We start from the raw sequence: 14,343 nt of genomic DNA, 5'->3' as shown, positions 1-14,343 counted from the left end.
TGCAGCCTAGAGCGGCCCTGGAAAGTAAAAAGATGCCGTTTTGGAAACGGAAGTGAGTGTGACGTCATCCACAAGCGGCCTCTGAAGGGAGAGCGGGGAATGTTGTGCTGTGTCTGTGGAGCTCTGGTTGGTGGCTTGACTAGAGGTTGCTTAGGTTTTCATGGCCCAGAGAAGTGCGGGAGCACCACTCCGGAAACGTTGGTGGAGTTTTGTAAGGTTTTTTGCGGACTAGGGTGTGGCTACAGCTGAAGCGATCAGGCTGTATTCATTCTGGTCTTGCTGGACCACCTGTGCCTTAAAAAAAAAAAAAAAAAAAAAAGAGGGCCGTGGAGTGCCTGGCTGGCTCAGAAGAACCCGCGACTCTTGATCTCCGGGTTGTGAGTTTGAGCACCAAGTTGAGTGCTCAATAATAAATAAAACTAAAATTTTTAAAAACTAAAAAATAAATAAAACTAAAAAAGTGGGGTGGGGGGGGTGCATTAAAAAAAAATCGACGTTTATCGAGCGCCCTCTTGTGTCAGACACTATCTTGTTTAATCCCCAAGACAGTCCATTGTGGTATTCTCTAATGAGCTATGAGAGTTGAGGCCAAAGAGTTATTTGTCTGAGGTCACATAGCCAAGTGAAAAAACTACCTTTTCTACAGGTCGCAATTTTCCTATCATGAGAAATTACCTCTTTCAGTTAAAATTGCAGTAATTTTCCCCTTATTTAGAAACCTTTAATGGATCCCTAGGGTTTTTAAAATGAAGTCCCACGTGTTATATTGGGCCCCAGCCTAACTTTTTAGCCTCATCTTCCCTTTCTCTCTGTATTTATACTACCCTCTTGCCAAATGGGGTCAATTCCTTGTCTAGAGAACTCACTGGAGTTTGTGGGTTTGCCCTACATTAAAAAGTGAGTGTTTCAGAAAGTAGTCTTAAGGAGTCAGAATTTGGGTTTGAATCCCGGTTCTGCCCTTTCCTGGCTGAGTAAACCTTGAGGGTTTCTTACTATCTACAGACATATGTTTTCTTTATAAAAAGAAATAATAATTGTACCTCATCAAAGAGTGCTCATGGGGATCAGATGAGATAATTTCTATATACCACTTTGGTCACTTTATATTTCCCTCAAGTATGTGTTAAAAAAATGTCTCCATAGATGGCTTAAAAGTTATTTGACAACAGACAATTAAAAGAAAATTTGGGGGGGGGGGCTCCTACGTGGCTTAGTCGGTTAAGCATCTGACTTAGGCTCAGGTCATGATCTTGCGGTTTGTGAGTTGGAGCCCATTATCAGGCTCTCCACTGTCAGCATGGAGCCTGCTTTGGATCCTCTGTGTGCTCTCTCTGCCCCTCCCCTGCTGGTTCTCTCTCTCACTCAAAATAAATAAATAAACTTAAAAAAATATTTTTGTTCACAGCTCTTTGTATCGCATGTTTCATATGTGAAAAGTGCTTAGTATTTATGCGTGGTTGACTCCTCAGGCTCCAAGTCTGGGGAATGGAGAAAGAATCAAAGCATGTCTCACGACAGAAGTAGAGCAGTTTGGTGGTGATATGGTGCTGTTGTGATTTGAAGTCCCTGGCCCACCCATTTATGTCAATATATGTAAAACTCCTCAGCAAAATATTTTATTTATGTTTTAAATGTTTATTTTTTATTTTTGAGAGTGAGAGAGAGTGAACACAAGCAGGGGAGGGGCAGAGAGTGAGAGGGAGGCACAGAATCCGAAGCAGGCTCCAGGCTCTGAGCTGTCGGCACAGAGCCCGACGCAGTGCTTGAACTCACAAGATGTGAGATCGTGACCTGAGCCAAAGACAGACGCTCAACGGACCGAGCTACCAAGGCGCTCCAGCAAAATATTTTAAAGAGCAAGTATTAAATTCACATTTGTTTCTTTTTGCTTAGACGTGTTAATCACTGAGACTCACACATTATTTTTTAAATGGAGATGTAAACATGACTTGTATGTGAAATTAAGTATTTATTTATAGATGCCTGTATTTTTGAATGAGGAAAATGAAGTTTAGAGAGGTCCCATATAGATAGCTAAAAGCAGATCCAGTTCCATATACCACACTGTAGAAATTAAGGATGGAAAATAGTAATCCACTCACTTGTCAGTCCAGGAAGTCATATGGTGCTTATCTTGCACAGCGTTGTTTCCCAGTACCTAGATTATACCAGTTTCGATAAATATTCATTGAAGAAATGAGTGCAAGCTTCAGTAACCCTCTACAAACGAGTTAGAGTAGCGCAGGGCAAAGAGCAGCAGTATTTATTGCATTAGACAAAAAAATGAATTTAATTCTGCCATTTGCTAATTCTGTGAGTTTGAACTGATAAAACAATCTTAGCGAATATATTTTAGCTACAAAAATGTATTAATATAGGATTACTGAGAGGATTAGGTGAGATCATACTGGTAAAAATTGTAATGCAGGGCTTCACTCATGGTGGGCACTTAACGGTAGCTATTTTTTGGTCACCTCTAAAGAGTTATGCCAATAATGGTTTAAAAAGCTGGAAATAGAAGGCAACATGGACAACTATATTATTTTATTTTTTATATTTATTTTTTAAAGTTTATTTATTTATTTTGAGAGAGAGGGAGAGGGAGAGAATCCCAAGCAGGCTCCACCCTGTCAGCGCAGAGCCCGATGCAGGGCTTGACCTCACAAACTGTGAGGTCATGACTTAAGCCGAAGTCAAGAGTTGGACCCTTAACCGACTGAGCCACCTAGGCACCCCTAGACAGCTATTATTTTAATTTAGATGTTTAATTTGTGAGGTGACAGCTATAATATCTAACATTTATTCATGTTTACTATATGCCAAGCATAATTTGCTAGTTTTAACATGATATCAAGTACATTAAATCATCACAACAAACATATGAATTAAGTGCTACTATTATCATTTTTATGGAAGAAGAAACTGGGACACTGGAAAGGCAAGTAAGAGGTGGAGTTAAACTTAGAATTCTGGCAGAGAGCTACAACAAAATCAGAGAGGAAAGGTAGCGAATTGGGGTTTCACTAACCTCCCGGAGATTATTTTATTGTATTTTATTTAAAAGTTTTTAGTGTAGGGGCGCCTGGGTGGCTCAGTCGGTTGAGCGTCTGACTTCAGCTCAGGTCACCATCTCGCGGTCCGTGAGTTCGAGCTCTGCGTCAGGCTCTGGGCTGATGGCTCAGAGCCTGGAGCCTGCTTCCGATTCTGTGTCTCCCTCTATCTCTGCCCCTCCCCCGTTCATGCTCTGTCTCTCTCTGTCTCAAAAATAAATAAATGTTAAAAAAACTAAAACAAAAGTTTTTAGTGTAGTTCACATACAATGTTACATTAGGTGCAAGTGTACAACATAGTATTTCACAAGTCTCCACACTAGGCTATGCTTGCTGCAAGTGTAGCTACCATCTGTCACCATACTATGCTATTACAATATCACCAACTGCATTCTTTATGCTGTGCTTCTTATTCCTGTGACTTACTCATTCCATGTCTAGAAGCCTGTATCTCCCACTTTGAGTAGATTCTTTTTGTTGTTGTTTATTTATTTGGAGAGAGAGAGCAAGAGAGAGCACAAGCAGGGGAGAGGCAGAGAGAGAGAGGGGGAGATAAAGAATCCCAAGCAGGCTGTGTACTGTCAGCCTGGAGCCCATTGAGGGCTCGAACCCACGAAATGCAAGATCATGACCTGAGCCAAAAATCAAGAGTCAAGACGCTCAGCTGACTGAGTAGATTCTTAATACAGCCTTGTAATTTTATTATATTTCCCAATACCATCCTCAAATTTGAGTGTACATCAGAATCACCTGAGGGGCTTGTTAAAATACAGTTGAAACTCTGGTGCTACTGCCGAGATTTTGACTCAATGGAGCCCCAAAATGTACATTTCTAACTAGTTCCCAAATGATATTGATACTGCTGGACTAGGGACCAAACTTTGAGAACCACTATCCTAACTATTTCACTTTCTTACACTATTTCACACGTTCTCTGCTCTCCACGAAAGTCCAATAGGTACTCCCCCTCAGCTGATGACTTCGCTTTTTATTTTCATGGAGAAAATAATAGAAATGAAAACAGAACTCCTGCATATTCTCACCATATCTGTGGTGTAGTACCTTTATTTGTACTTCTATGGTCTTTTTCTGTGTTACTTATGCAGTAGATCCCATCCTTCTTGCTTATGCACAAGGTTGTCACTTCTCTCACTCCGCTGCTTCATCAGATTATCAGATTCCCCTCCATAACTGGATCATTCCCAACAGCATACATACATGGTTTTATATCTCTCATCTTTGCAAAACCAACAAAAACAGAAGACTCTTCTATTGATCTCATATCTACCTCTAGCTCGTTACGATTTTCATTCATATAGCAACCCTTGAAAGGCTTATTCATATTCACTGTCTCCAATATCTCTTTGGTATCTGGTACCTACTGTGCTACCACCCTGGTCCAACCTACTATTATCTTTCGCTTTTGTTACTGCAGTAATTTCTTAACTGGTCCCTGTCTTAGAATCTTGTCTTGATACAGCAGCCAAAGTAATCCTTTTAAGATGAATCAGATTCATTCCCTACAGAAAATTTTATTATGTGCTAGGCACTGTACCAGGCCCTGGGAATATAGCAGTGACTAAATCAGAAAAAAAAAAAAAAAAAAAAAAAAAAAAAAAAAAAAAGTCCCTGCCCCCATGGATTCTAGTTATCCTATTAAAACATCAGGAATATGTCATGTCTTTGCTCAAGACCATGGATCTTCCAATCTCATTCACAGTAAAAACCAAGGGGCACCTGGGTGGCTCAGTCGGTTGAGCATCTGACGTCTTGATTTCAGCTTAGGTCATGATCTCATGGTTCGTGAGATCAAGCTCTGCATCAGGCTCTGTCCTGACAGCATGGGGCCTGCTTGGGATTCTCTCCCTGTGTCCCGCCCTCCAATAAATAAATAAATATTAAAAAACACCAAAATCCTTAACAATGGCCTAAGAAGCTTACACGATGGACCTCTAGTTACTCTAACTTCATCTTCAGCTCTCTACTCACTCTGCTTCAGCTACTTGTACCTTGAACTCTCAGGTTTTTGCACTCAAAGTTCTCTTGTTACTCCCTTCGTGTCTGCTCTTTTTTTAAATTTTTTTTTGACGTTTATTTATTTTTGAGACAGAGAGATACAGAGCATGAACAGGGGAGGGGCAGAGAGAGAGAGGGAGACACAGAATCTGAAACAGGCTCCAGGCTCTGAGCGGTCAGTACAGAGCCCAACGCGGGGCTCGAACTCACGGACCGTGAGATCATGACCTGAGCTGGAGTCGGACGCTTAACCAACCGAGCCACCCAGGGGCCCCCATGTCTGCTCTTCAAGTGTGCTTTGAATATTTGCTTGAAGGATATGGCTTAGGTACTAAACTGGGTAACATAATAGGGATAATAGTTAACAAGTAAAGACTTTTTTTCATCTTTAAAAATATTTATTTTGAGAGTAAATGTGTGTGCAAGTGGGGGAGGGGCAGATAGGGAGAGAGGGAATCCCAAGCAGGCTCCATGCTGTCAGCAGAACCTGATGCAGGGCTAGAACTCATGAACCATGAGATCATGGCCCGAACCAAAGTTGAGTCAGATGCTTAACTGAGCCACCCAGGTTCCCCAAGACTTTCTTTTAAAACTTTTAATTATTAAAATCTGGGAAGTTGATAGCATGTTTGAAGAGAGCACAAGGAGAGAGCTAGAAATGGTTATTACATGAAAATATCTAATAGGTAAGAAGAGATAATTAGAATATAGGCAACAAAAATTACCTTCAAAGTGGAAGAATACTATAAATTATTGGGTGTGTGAGATAGAGAAAAGCCACCTAGTGACTGGGAAATAAGATCATTTAGTTTGGAGAAATTGAAGCAGTGTCTGGGGTTCTGTTAAGTTCCAAATTCCAAAACATTTGGAAAATTAAAATTGTATTGAGTTTAAACTGTGGATGAGTTTGCCATTGTGATTTATCCGCATAAGAGAGGAGTCTTAGAAATTAGTTACTGCTTAGCTATTTGGAAGGAATTTATTTTATTTTATTAAAAATTTTTTAATGTTTATTTTTGAGAGAGAGAGAGAGAGAGAGAGCGCGTGCATGTGCATGAGTGGGGGAGGGGCAGAGAGAGAGGGAGACACAGAATCCGAAGCCGGGTCCAGGCTCTGAGCTGTCAGCACAGAGCCTGATGCGGGGCTCGAACTCACGGACTGCGAGACCACGACCTGAGCCAAAGTCGGATGCTCAACCGACTGAGCCAGCCAGGTGCCCCGGAATTTATTTTTTTAATTCTAGTGTTACCCAGTGAAATACCTTAGCATACTATTACACAGGAAGAAATAAAAATGTACTCCTCAAAAGGACAAATAACTTGCATGTACTAGTATTAGAAATTCCATACATTTCGAAGGTAGTCTAAACTAGATAGTTAATATTTTACTTAGCATTTATGGGCCAGACACCATATTAAATGTTTTATGAGTCAAGAACTATTTATCTCTTTTTCATATATGAGGAGAACTGAAATTTCAAGAGATTAAGCAATTTAGGTAACATCAGAGCCTCGGGTGAAGCTGAAACCCAGGGAGTATGTCTGGGACTTGGGAGATCAGTAAGGCACGCTAGGAGCCTTGTTTGTCTCACTCTAGGTGCCAGTCCTGCTAGGCAATCCTAACCCCTTGTTCTGAACCACTATGATATTTTATCTCCATTGTGTCTCAAATGGCTCAGGTATTAGCATTTTGCCACTTAGCTGCGTCTAACGGTTGAAATTCATTCATATCACACTTGCTCTTCGTTTACACATCACTTTCTCAAGGCCTTTCCTGATCCCACTCACAAGCTTAAGTTAGGCATCCATTATTTTTCCATTTGCACTTCATACTCTCTTATTATAGAGGGTATAATTTATAAGTTGAAGCCTAGGACTTTATTTAACTTTTTTTTAATGTTTATTATTGAGAGACAGACACAGAGCGTGAGCAGGGGAGGGGTAGAGAGGGGGAGACACAGAATCTGAAGTAGGCTCCAGGCTCTGAGCTGTCAGCACAGAGCCCGACGCGGGGCTCAAATTCACAAACTGCGAGATCATGACCTGAGCCGAAGTCGGTCGCTTAACCAACTGAGCCACCCAGGCGCCCCTGAAGCCTAGGACTTTAAAGTCAAACAGATGTTTTGAATTCTGAGACTACACTTAAAGGCTGAATTTTGAGTAAATTTTTATCTGTAAAAAAGGTACTATTAAACAAGCTACAAGTACTGTAACACTTAAGTTACAGTACCTATAACTTAAATTATTCATGTAAACTGCATTTTGTTTGGCAGAGTAGATACTTAGAAGTATTTGGTAAAAGATTAGTTGCTTTAAGAAATGTATTGGACAGCATATCTCATGTTAATTTCTAGTTCAGAAACTAGGTACAAATAGTTGGCCATCCATCTCTATTTCATGTTTTCAAAAAAATTAATGGTGCAGGTAGTCTACAATGAACATTTCCTAAAGTTTTAGGGAATAAGTACACATTTTCTCAAGTATATTAGGACTTAGTAGGTAGCAAGAGGCAGAAACCCAGCTTTAAACTGGCTTAGGCAAAAAAGTGGGATCTATTAGATGGGTTATTGCATGAGATTTCAACAACCAGTAAATACTAAAGGTAAACCTATAGCTGGATCTCAGGGATGATTGGGAACAATGATTTAAACAGCTCCAAAAATTGGTCTTATTTTTATATGCAAGCTTCACTGTCTCCTACTATAGCCTGTCTTCCTTCATGGAAAGGAAGGCCACCATCAATTCCAGAGCTTCCCATCTGTCAAGAGTTCACAATCAGATAGTGACACAGGTTATCTTAGTTCTCAAACCCAAAAATACTAGAGAAGTGTTCTGATTGGCCTATCTTAAAGTCAGATCCCCATCTCTAAGTTTGAGTGAGGTGTCTCCTTTGGGATATTCAGCTGTGGCCAGGACAAGGTCTGTAAAAGTATGGCAGCTTCCATTCAAATCACATGGCTGGAGAAAAGGAAGTTTTTCCCAAGAAGGGAAAGCTAGCTATACACTAATAGGGAAGTGCTGTATGTAACATTTATCAAATAAATTTTTTTTTCTAAGAGAACAAGAAATGAATTTTGTTCCCTCACGTTTTTCATAACATAGCCAAATCCCATGACATTCCAAGGAAGGTCTTAAACTTTTGCTTAACGAAGATTCAGTTAAACATACTTTAGTCCCTATGACATGCCAGGCACTGTACCAAATGTTACTTTAATAAGTGAAACATCACCTGAAGTTTAAAATCTTTTCTGTATCAATTTTTGATGACAGGGTAGCTGTTGACATGGCTCAAAGAACATCTAAGAAGGAAAATGGAGTCTAAGACTCAAAAGTATTCATAAAAAAGCCACAGACATGGTACAATTGTTTTACTGTACTCAACAAACTTGGATGATTCTTTTTACTTTCAAAAGTTATTAAGTTTATGATAAACGGTATTTCCAAAGTCTTGTGGAAATTTAATTAATTGGGCAAAAAGACACACACTTCAGTTTATTTGGAAAGACAACCTTTACATTTTTTTCTTAATGTTTTATTTGGTTTTGAGAGAGCCTGAGAGAGAGGGAGACAGAATCTGAAGCAGGTTCCAGGCTCCGAGCTATCAGCACAGACCCTGATGCAGGGCTCAAACTCATGAACCATGAGATCATGACCTGAGCTGAAGTTGGAAGCTTAACCAAGTGAGCCACCTAGGTGCCCCTGGAATGACAACCTTTAAAAGAACAAATGAATTCCATTTAGGAAGAAATAGACCAATAGAATTGTATTTCTACTCCATATGCTTCCCCCCCCCCCCAATTTTATTGAGAAATAATTGACATAAATCACAATAAGAGTTTAAGGCATACAGCATCATGGTTCGATTTACACATACTGTGACCACTTATTTTTTAAGTTATCAAATATTCTCATTCAAGCCACCTTTTCTGTGTGTGTATATTTAGAGAGCCTTTTGGAAATGAATTAAAAGGTTTTGACTTCTTTAATCTGTTGACAAGCTCTTGAGAATGTCGAGAAATCTCCATAAAACCAGTATGTTTTCTCCTAGGAACAAACTTCAGAGCCTCTTCCCAACTACCAGTGTTTTTCAGACATAACAAAATACGCATCATCTGATCTAAGGTGAGATTTTTGGTACCAGTGTCCCACTGTAAATACCTATCTAATGGAAGGCATTCTGTTGCCAGGTTCAGCCGTTTTGCCTTGGCTAGGGATGTGCCTGTCTGCATAGCCTTATCAACAAAAGATCCCACTATATAAATCTTATCATGCTTGAAAGTTGTCATAACATTGGGAGAATCTGCCGTTAAATATATAATGCTATCCTTTGGGAATAAGTCTACATGAGACTTTTCTGTTGCTGTTAATAGCAATTTGTCCCATTTTTCTCCATAACGTTTAACTAACTCTTTATGATAAGCACCTTCTACTTTAAGGTTGCAGAAATAAATATGGAAAGGATCAACATTTCTTCTGTTCCATCCTTCACTTTCTAAAAGTTGGGAAACAGTACTCTGAAGTTCCTTTGGTTTCATATAATTTTCATAATCCATGTCAAAAACCAAAGGTTGTCCAAACTGCATGGCCTGAATACCTTTCCAGCCCATGGCAATGTCTATATTCCTATCCCAAAGTCGTAGAAATAGAAAGTTTTGCTGTTTATCTTCCTTAGTGGTTTCCAGTAATTGGTCTTTTTTGGCTTTTTCCTTTAATGCTGCTTTCATTTCCTTTTTTATTTGCTTGGCTTTTTTAATTTTTTCCTTAATATATAAATATTTTAAGTATTTTTTTTTTGATGATTTAGAAACACATCCCATAGCACTTTTGAGTTCTTCTTCACTGATTTGTTCTGGTACTTCTTTGCCAAACAATCTCCACATCTCAATTAACTCCCTGATGGCAACTAGAGGATCTTCATCCTTGCTGCTTGAGACTGCTGAAGCATCTTCTTCTTGCATGCTAGATTTCATTGTAATTTTCCACCCATCCAATCCCAGCTGTTCAGGAGGTGATGTACTCTCCTTCTTAGGATAGGACACAGTTGGTATTTTGGAAGACATAGATCTCTGCAGAATTGTTGAACATAAAACCCCTTTTTTCCTATGAATGGTAAATGGCACCAAAAATCTGCCAAAAGATCTTAAGATGATACTACCACTCATTTTGAGGAAAACAGGCATGTAAGAAAACCCCTATAAAAAAAGCAAAATGTAGTAAAAAGTTAGATAAAGATCTTTAAAACCTCTCAACTAATTGTGCAAGTATAAATTTGAGACACCGAAATGCAACTGATTTTTGAAACACACAGTAAGCACAACTTTATTTGCTGTACCATTAATTTTTCCTAGACTCCTATGGCCTAGAGCCTGTGATCACTCACCAGGCACAAAGTTTAAAGCTTATATGGGATCTTATTTTAAACATGAATTTCACTATTGCTTTAGGGAAAAGAATACCTTAAAGATCCCTTTCAGATTTGCAACTAGGAGCCCAGAATATCTGTATTACTGGATAACAACAAAGTTATGTACTACTGATACGGGTTAGATCATGATGCTGTTTCTTCTCCATTCTATACTAAGCCCCTAACAGATACAGGCCCAAACACAAGATCCTTAACATAAACAACACACGAAGACAAGAAGATAAAAAGCAGAAAAGTTTTATAAAGGATGGCAACTAGTAAAAAGCACTTAGGAGCTGCTGTATCAATGCCCTCATATGTTTTCAAAACAGGAATATAGAGAGATCTACTGATTTAAAAACAAAACAAACCTCTTTTCTCCAGTTCAGAGTTTATTTTGTAGCAAATAATGTTATTGCCAAACAAAAATGTCCAAAATTAGGGCAAATATATATAAGCTCCACAATTTTATCCTCAAGGTGTGGACATACATCGAACAATGAAGATGCTTAAAAATGTGAAACTAGGGGGCACCTGGGTGGCTCAGTTGGTTAAGGGGCCAACTCTTGATTTCGGCTCAGGTCTGATCTAGTGTTTGGTTGGTGAGATCGAGCTCTGCTTCTGACTCTGTGCTGACAGCTCGGAGCTTGCTTGGGATTCTCTCTCCCCCTCTCCGTCTGCCCATGCATGCTCACTCTTGCTTGCTCTCTCTCTCTCAAAATAAAGAAATAAACTTAAAACATTGTGAAACTAGTATGAGATTTGAAGAAAAAAATCAACTTTTTACCAAATGCAGTTGAAATACTTGAAAAATTCCTTCTTCCCTTGGCTTCATTTAATGACTGTATGCTTTTGGGAGTGCCTCTCTAAACTGTGTCCTGATGCCCAGATGATGCCCCTCCCTTAAAAGCAGATGTGCCTCTGAATTTTTGTCCTTAGCCCCCCCCCCCCTTTTTTTTTTGCAATCTAAAATTTTCTGTATGAGGTCTGATCTTCCTCCATGGCTTCAACCACCACGCATCAGAAGAAACACCTCAAATGCAACATATTAAAATAATCTCTCTCCCTTCCCTTTCCAATCTGCTTCTCCTTACACATGGTTTCAGGAAGGGACACTGCTATCCATCCATTTGCTTAAGCCAGAAACTGGAAGTCATTTTATTACCGTCCTCTCTCACACCCCCCATATTTAATCCATCTGAATTATATTCACTTTACTTTCTTTTTTTTTAATGTTTATTGTTGAGAGGAGGGAAGGGGCAGAGAAAGAGGGAGACAATGAATCTGAAGCAGGCTCCAGGCTCCAAGCTGTCAACAAAGAGTCTGAATCAGGGCTCGAATTCATGAACCTTGAGATCATGACCTGAGCCAAAAATTGGACACTTAATCAATTGAGCCATACAGGGGCCTCAATTCACTTTACTTTCTAAATACATCTTAAGCCATTCACTTCTCTTGAATCCCATTACCCTAACTGCATCCCCTAGCCTCCAGATTTGCTCTGCCTCATCTCTAAGCGATTTGAAGTTAGTGCAAATCTGATCAATGCACTTGTATCATCCCCAATGTGTATTTTTAAGCTCATTGCTGCCAGGTTAAATCCCAAACTTACAAACATGGCTTATAAAGTTTCCCACAAAATCATCCTTTGTTTACCTCTTCAGCTACATCTCTAGCTATACTTCACCTCAAACTTTAGACCAAGTATTCCTCCTAGTAGTTCTTACAGCACCCTGTACCTCTCTGTCACAGTACTTGTAACACACTTTTGTAATTGCCTGGTTACTTATTTGCCTGACTAGACAGTAAACTCTATCAGGACAAGGACTGTATTTATATCAAAATTGAACCCAACATTTGGCAGTTTATGGCTCACAGTAATCACTCAAGTATTTTTCAAATAGATATCCTGGACCAATGCTTTTCACATATAAAACATGTTGAGACACCTGTATTTTTAAAAATTTGTTTTAAATTTGAGAGACAGCAAGAGGAGAGGGACAGAGAGAGGGACAGAATCCCAAGCAGGCTCCACGCTGTCAGTGCAGAGCCCTATGGGGAACCCTAAGATCATGACCTGAGCTGACACCAAGAGCCCCAGGCTGAGCCCACTGAGCCACTCGGGTGCCCCCAATTAAAAAAAAAAAAAAAATTCTTTTTTTTTTTTTTTCCAAGTAATCACCCAATGTAGGGCTCATATTCACGATCCCAAGATCAAGAGTCACATTTTCTTCGGATTGAGTCAGCCGGGCGCTCCATGTTTAGCCACCATTTAAAGAAGAAACAAGTTAGACTCCCTATTTCACCAGGAGTCCTCAATCCTGTTATGAAAACATTTCAAAAACAAAGGTCTTCTGAGTTTTGTCTTTATAATTGGTTAAGATTTTTTTAGGATATCATAGCAATGAAACCCAAATTTTAAAACAAATAAGGCAATCATTTTGGTAAACATTCCTTTTGTTCCAGGTATTGTACTGCTTATAGTTTATTAAATCGCTGGGCTTCCACTTATCTGTGGGCCTTCTTAGCACGCATGCTGCACTACGTGTATCTTACAATGGTTTCCCGAGTTCTCCCACCGCAACACACACAACTAAGATAAGAAACATGCCCATACCAGGAGTGCAGAAACAGTGGCTCCCGCTCGTGCAAACCGCGGAGACCTGGAGAGGACGCAGAACTCTAGTGAAGTGCTGAGCCCAAATACGTGCCTCACACGGAATTAAGCCCGTTGGCTCATTTAGTTTCCGTCCCTTTCCGTTCCAGAAGCCGGAAATCCCGCCCCCTCTTCCTGGCGCTTCCCGATGACGTCCCGACACAAGGGGAAAGCCTTCTGGTCTGAAAAACAGCGCGGTCGGGAAGAAAGCTGGTAGCTGGCCTTGAGGCCATGCCCACGGCCTCTTAACAGGGTGTGCTTGTAGCTGGTTTTAGTCTATTACACAACTATTTAAAAAATTTATTTTCCTCCTCTCTTAACTTATTCTCTGCTTGCTCCCCGTATTTATAAGCATTTACTCACATGGTGTTAAAATGTTTTCACAAGTCTCACTCAACTTTAAACTGATGCTAGGAATGTAACATATGAAACTTTGTGCCTAGTTTATCACCAGCACCTGATACAATGCTTGGACTATGGTAGGCGACACTATCTCTCACTCCCCTTAACTCATTTGTTAAATTTAATGTGAAAATGAAATTAAGCCACATAGTGCAAATTAGTGGCCTTTGGGTCAAAATGCAGTCTGCAGGTGTTTTGTTTAGTCAGCACATTTTCAAGTATTTTAACTCAGTTGTCATTAAGTTATAAGGCACAAAATCAAACACTGGGGGAAAGGACAGTTTTTTTCAAAGAATGGTGCTGGACAAAGTTGGACCCTCAACCTAAGACCATATAAGAATTAACTCAAAATGGATCAAAGACTCCAACATAAAAGTCAAAACTATAAAACTCTTAGAAGAAGACGTAGAAAACTTAATGACATTGGATTTGGTGATAATTTCTTGGATGACCCCAAAAGCACAGGCAACAAAAGAAAAAATGGACATTTTGCACTTAACCAAAATTACAAACTTTTGTACATCAAAGGACACTATTGACAGAGTTATAGATGTGGACTATATTTAAGAGGTAAAAATGGTAGAATTTGCTGATTGGGATTTTGGTGTAGAAGGAGAAGAAGAAGCCAATATTCTAGTTTGAGCACCAGGGTAGACGTGATTAGTAGTGCAGTGAATGGGGAAAAGGAGTGGATGGGGTGAGGGCAGAGACGGTGTGAGCAGTTTTAGACCTAATGACTGAGCTCCCTTCAAAATCAGATGATGTCTCCTTTACAGTATATGGTAGTTGGCTGCATGGGTCTAGAGTTTGTGGGAT

The 14,343-nt window shown here is 39.7% G+C and overlaps 1 protein-coding gene and 1 long non-coding RNA gene across 2 annotated transcripts; one reads left to right on the top strand and one right to left on the bottom strand.

Annotated features, from left to right (window-relative positions):
* Positions 1-69: 69 nt before the first annotated feature.
* Positions 70-13,395, top strand: LOC122229523. The gene is made up of 3 exons (XR_006207017.1): positions 70-126; positions 9,114-9,187; positions 13,236-13,395. It is a non-coding gene; the product is annotated as an uncharacterized LOC122229523 (long non-coding RNA).
* On the bottom strand, positions 8,725-13,220 carry TRMT10C (tRNA methyltransferase 10C, mitochondrial RNase P subunit). Its single transcript, XM_042954741.1, has 2 exons — positions 13,087-13,220; positions 8,725-10,257 (listed from the first exon to the last, which is right to left on the bottom strand). The coding sequence occupies exon 2, from the start codon at positions 10,243-10,245 to the stop codon at positions 8,974-8,976; it is 1,272 nt and encodes a 423-aa protein (XP_042810675.1). The 5' UTR covers positions 10,246-10,257; positions 13,087-13,220; the 3' UTR covers positions 8,725-8,973.
* Positions 13,396-14,343: the final 948 nt, after the last annotated feature.

The sequence above is a fragment of the Panthera leo genome, chromosome C2 (assembly GCF_018350215.1).
Source record: "Panthera leo isolate Ple1 chromosome C2, P.leo_Ple1_pat1.1, whole genome shotgun sequence".
Lineage (NCBI taxonomy): Eukaryota > Metazoa > Chordata > Mammalia > Carnivora > Felidae > Panthera > Panthera leo.
This window is presented reverse-complemented; position numbering and strand designations above follow the sequence as displayed.